Source organism: Benincasa hispida, chromosome 2 (assembly GCF_027475165.1).
Source record: "Benincasa hispida cultivar pf3 chromosome 2, pf3_genome.v1.1, whole genome shotgun sequence".
In the NCBI taxonomy this organism is placed as follows: domain Eukaryota; kingdom Viridiplantae; phylum Streptophyta; class Magnoliopsida; order Cucurbitales; family Cucurbitaceae; genus Benincasa; species Benincasa hispida.
Window position 1 is genome coordinate 32,431,137 of NC_143479.1, and position 3,959 is coordinate 32,435,095.

At 37.8% G+C, this 3,959-nt stretch overlaps 1 protein-coding gene across 1 annotated transcript; it reads left to right on the top strand.

Moving 5' to 3' along the window:
- Positions 1-826: 826 nt before the first annotated feature.
- Positions 827-2,481, top strand: LOC150037828 (uncharacterized). The gene is made up of 3 exons (XM_090311040.1): positions 827-1,065; positions 1,613-1,754; positions 2,041-2,481. The coding sequence occupies exons 1-3, from the start codon at positions 827-829 to the stop codon at positions 2,479-2,481; spliced, it is 822 nt and encodes a 273-aa protein (XP_090167166.1).
- Positions 2,482-3,959: the final 1,478 nt, after the last annotated feature.

Here is a 3,959-nt window from a genome sequence, read left to right on the forward strand (position 1 = left end):
GATCAAGGCCATCTTGGGACAACAAAGGGCACATAAGGCCCTAGAGGATCCAGCCAAGTTGCCAATCACTGCAATTGAAGAAGAAAAAGAGAACATGGAGCTAATTGCTCATGGCACACTTGTTTTAAATTTTTCTGACAGTGTTCTAAGAAAAGTGATCAACCAAGAGACAACATTCAAGATGTGAAGCAAGCTGAATGAGCTTTATAAGACTAAAAATCTACCCAATAAGCTTTTCCTAAGGGAAAGGTTTTTTTACCTTCAAGATGAGTGCTTCTAAATCCTTGACAGAGAACCTAGATGACTTCAAAAGGATAAATACTAAATTCAAGACTCAAGGAGAATAGATTGGGGTAGATAATGAAGCCTTTATGCTTCTTAACTCACTGCCGGATTCCTACAAAGATGTAATGGCTGCCCTAAATATGGGAGAGACTCTTAAAATTAGAGAGATGGAGCTCCTAACTAGCAAGGAAGAAAAGCCTAGTGCCGAGGGCTTATTTGTCAAGGGTAAGTCAAAGAAAAATAATAAGGGAAAAGGAAAACAAAGCTCAATAGAAGAGGGGAAAGAAAAATCGAAGGTTAGATATAAATATTGCAAAAAACTAGGACATCTAATTAAAGATTGTAGAACTTTCAAATGGAATAATTAGAAGAAAAACAAGCAACCACAACCTCAACAGAAAGTCCAACCTAATCAGTCAGGTGAAGCCTCAGTTTGTGAGGATTCTTACTTCTATTCAGATGCTTTAGCTACCTCAAATTGGAAGGCATAGAAACTAATAAGAACCTAGATTGAGTTATAGACCCAGGGTGCTCTTTCCACATGACACCCCACAAAGACTGGTTCAGCACTTATAGAGAGTTGGATGGAGGTTTTGTCTACATGGGTAATAATAACTTATGTCCAGTGGTTAGTATTGGCTCTGTTTCACTTAAACTTGAAGATGGAATAGTCAAACTATTGAGGAATGTCAAATATGTGCCTAAGCCGAAGAGAAATCTGATTTCACTAGGCATGCTCGATTCTATTGGTTATGAATACAGAGGAAAGGAAGGCTACAGGTTTTGAAGAATAGTAAGCCTATTCTCAGAAGGTCAAGATTAATGGAGTCTATGTTGTTCAAGGAGTTCAGAAAATACACTTAGCCTTGATTGTGACTCAGAAGCAACCTACTGAATGAGATCTTTGGCACAAAAGACTCTCACACATTAGTGCCAATGGTCGATAAGCTCTTGCTAATCAGGGAATTCTACCTAAGGAAATTCATCAGAGCCTATCCTTTTGTGAACATCGTGTGATAGGGAAGGCTACAAGGAAGAGTTTTGTGAAGGCTCAACAAACAACCAAGACCATCCTTGACTATGTGCATTCGGACCTATGAGGTCCCTCACCTTTCCAATCCTTAAATGGAGCCATGTATTTCTTAACCTTTGTGGATGACTATTCTAGAAAGTGTTGGATCTCTTTCCTTAAATCTAAGGATTTAGTATTTGAAAAGTTCAAAGAATAGAAGATTATGGTTGATAAATTATCTAATTGTCAAAATAAGTGTCTAAGAACTGATAATGGGCTTCAGTAATGTGCATCGGAGTTTAATGCTTTTTGTAGACAGCATGGTATTACTAGACACAAGACAGTTAGGTATACACCTCAGCAAAATGAGGTGGCAGAGAGATTGAATAGAACTATAATGGAGAGAGTAAGAAGCCTATTGTCAGATGCTATACTTCTTGAGAAATTTTGGGCAGAAGTAGCCTCATATACTGTCTATACACTAAACAGATGCCCCATGCATCTCTTAACCTTCTAACCCCTGAAGAAAGGTGGACCAAATAATCTCCTAGCCTAAATAACCTAAGGGTGTTTGGTTGCACTGGTTTTGTTCATCAAAGTAAAGGGAAATTAGTAGCCAGAGCTGTGAAATGTATGTTCTTAGGTTTTACAGAATTAAGGGGCTTAAAATGTGGCACCCTACAGAGAAGGGATGTATCACAAGCAGAGATGTTGTTTTTAGGGAAAATGAAATGTATATGCAGGGATCTAACTCTAATGTTACGGCACCTCAAATGAAAAATGATAAAATTAAGGTGGAGCAAGTTCTTAACCCTAGTTATGATCCTTTAAGCTCTGAATCACCTTTTGATCAACTACCTCATCTTGAAGAAGAAGTAGAAGATGCTATTACTGATCTCGAGCAAGAAGAACCAGATTTGAGGGGGTACAACCTAGCTACAGATAGACAAAGAAGAACTATTGTGCCACCTTCAAGGTATGATGACTACTTAGCTTTAAATGCTTCAGATTTATGTAATGATTCAGAACCCACAACTTTTAAAGGAGCAGTGAGTTGTCCTAAAGCTAAGTTATGGATAGAAGCAATGAATGAAGAAGTTGATTCACTAGTAAGAAACAACACTTGGGAGTTGACACCTTTGCCAAAAGGTTGCAAGCAAATTGCATCCATGTGTACAAATTGAAGGAAGGCTTCCCTAATGATCAAGGACCTAGATATAAAGCTAGGTTGGTAGCTAAGGGTTTTACACAGAGGCTGGGTGTTGATTTCAATGAGATATTTTCTCTAGTGGTCAAGCATACTTCTATCATACTATTATTGTCTATTGTGGCTCAGAATAACCTAGAGCTAGAGCAACTTGATGTTAAAACAACTTTTCTACATGGCTTCTTAGAGGAAGTTATCTATATGAGCCAAACTAAGGGGTATGAGGTCAGAGGGAAAGAAGACTATGTTTGCCTACTTAAAAAGTCTATCTATTGCCTTAAATAGTCCCCTAGGTGCTGGAACAAAAGATTTAGTGACTTTATGCAGAAGAATGGCTTTAATAAAAGCTCCTATGATAGCTGTGTTTACATAAACATTAATACCTATACTCATCTTATCTACTTGTTACTCTATGTGGATGACATGCTATTATCAGGAGCAACTATGAAAGAGTTAAAATAAAGTCAAAGATTTACTCAAGTCATAATTTGAAATGAAAGACATGGGCAATGCAAAAAGAATACTAGGAATTGATATAATCAGAAACAGAAAAACAAGTATTCTAAGCATTAATCAGTCACAGTATTGTCAGAAATTGCTTAAGAAGTATCATATGACAGAGGCTAAATTAGTATCTACTTCTATTGCTAACCATTTCAAACTCTCAGCAGAGAATTCACCTAAAGAATCTGACATTGAACATCAGAAGGTAACTGTCCCCTATTCCTAAGTTGTGGGAAGCTTAATGTATCTAATGGTGTCTACAAGGCCAGATATTGCCTATGCTACAAGTCTGGTGAGTAGATATATGGCTGATAACTTGTAGAAATACAAGTTATTTATGCTGCCTTATTCAGATATTGTGGCCAAAAGAGAGCAAATATGCGTCAATTGTATGGAAATTAACTAAGAAATGCAATAATTATGAATTATCGCAAATACACCCACTAACATCATTAAGATGGTAGAAGAGGATATTTCTACTCTGTTTTGCAGGAAACCAAGTCACCGCTTGCGATCAAGGCTCAACGAGAAATTGAACAACGCATCTCTGTCACATTGCGCCCATCAATCAATAATGAAGAGACGATTAACGCAATGACGGCGCAATGCGACAGTCGATCCCGAGCTGAATTTCAACCGCATGCGGTAATAAAAACAACACCGCATGCGAGCACCCGATCGAAAGATGCAGCTGAGCAATGCAAACGCGAAGGATTGTGACACGTGTACAACTAACCGTTGTGCAGAATTGATGGTTGATTGCATAACAGAAGGAATATTTATTCCTCCATCTTTGGAATTTCCATAACAATAAGTGGGGTTCACAAGCCAAGAGTCAAAGCTTTTCACCTATAAATACCCCCATAGAATTCAGAGAAGATATACTTGATACGAGGGCTAATTGATGATAGATTATTGAGAGAAAGGTTGAGCTGAGTATTGATCGAAAAA

Bases quoted from the DNA above. Each gene is read 5' to 3' on its own strand.
- LOC150037828 (XM_090311040.1), top strand. From the start codon at position 827: ATGACACCCCACAAAGACTGGTTCAGCACTTATAGAGAGTTGGATGGA. The intron at 1,066-1,612 runs GTTTTGAAGAAT...TGCTTTTTGTAG, and splicing joins AGAGGAAAGGAAGGCTACAG to ACAGCATGGTATTACTAGAC. The intron at 1,755-2,040 runs GTAGCCTCATAT...ATGTATATGCAG, and splicing joins TTGAGAAATTTTGGGCAGAA to GGATCTAACTCTAATGTTAC.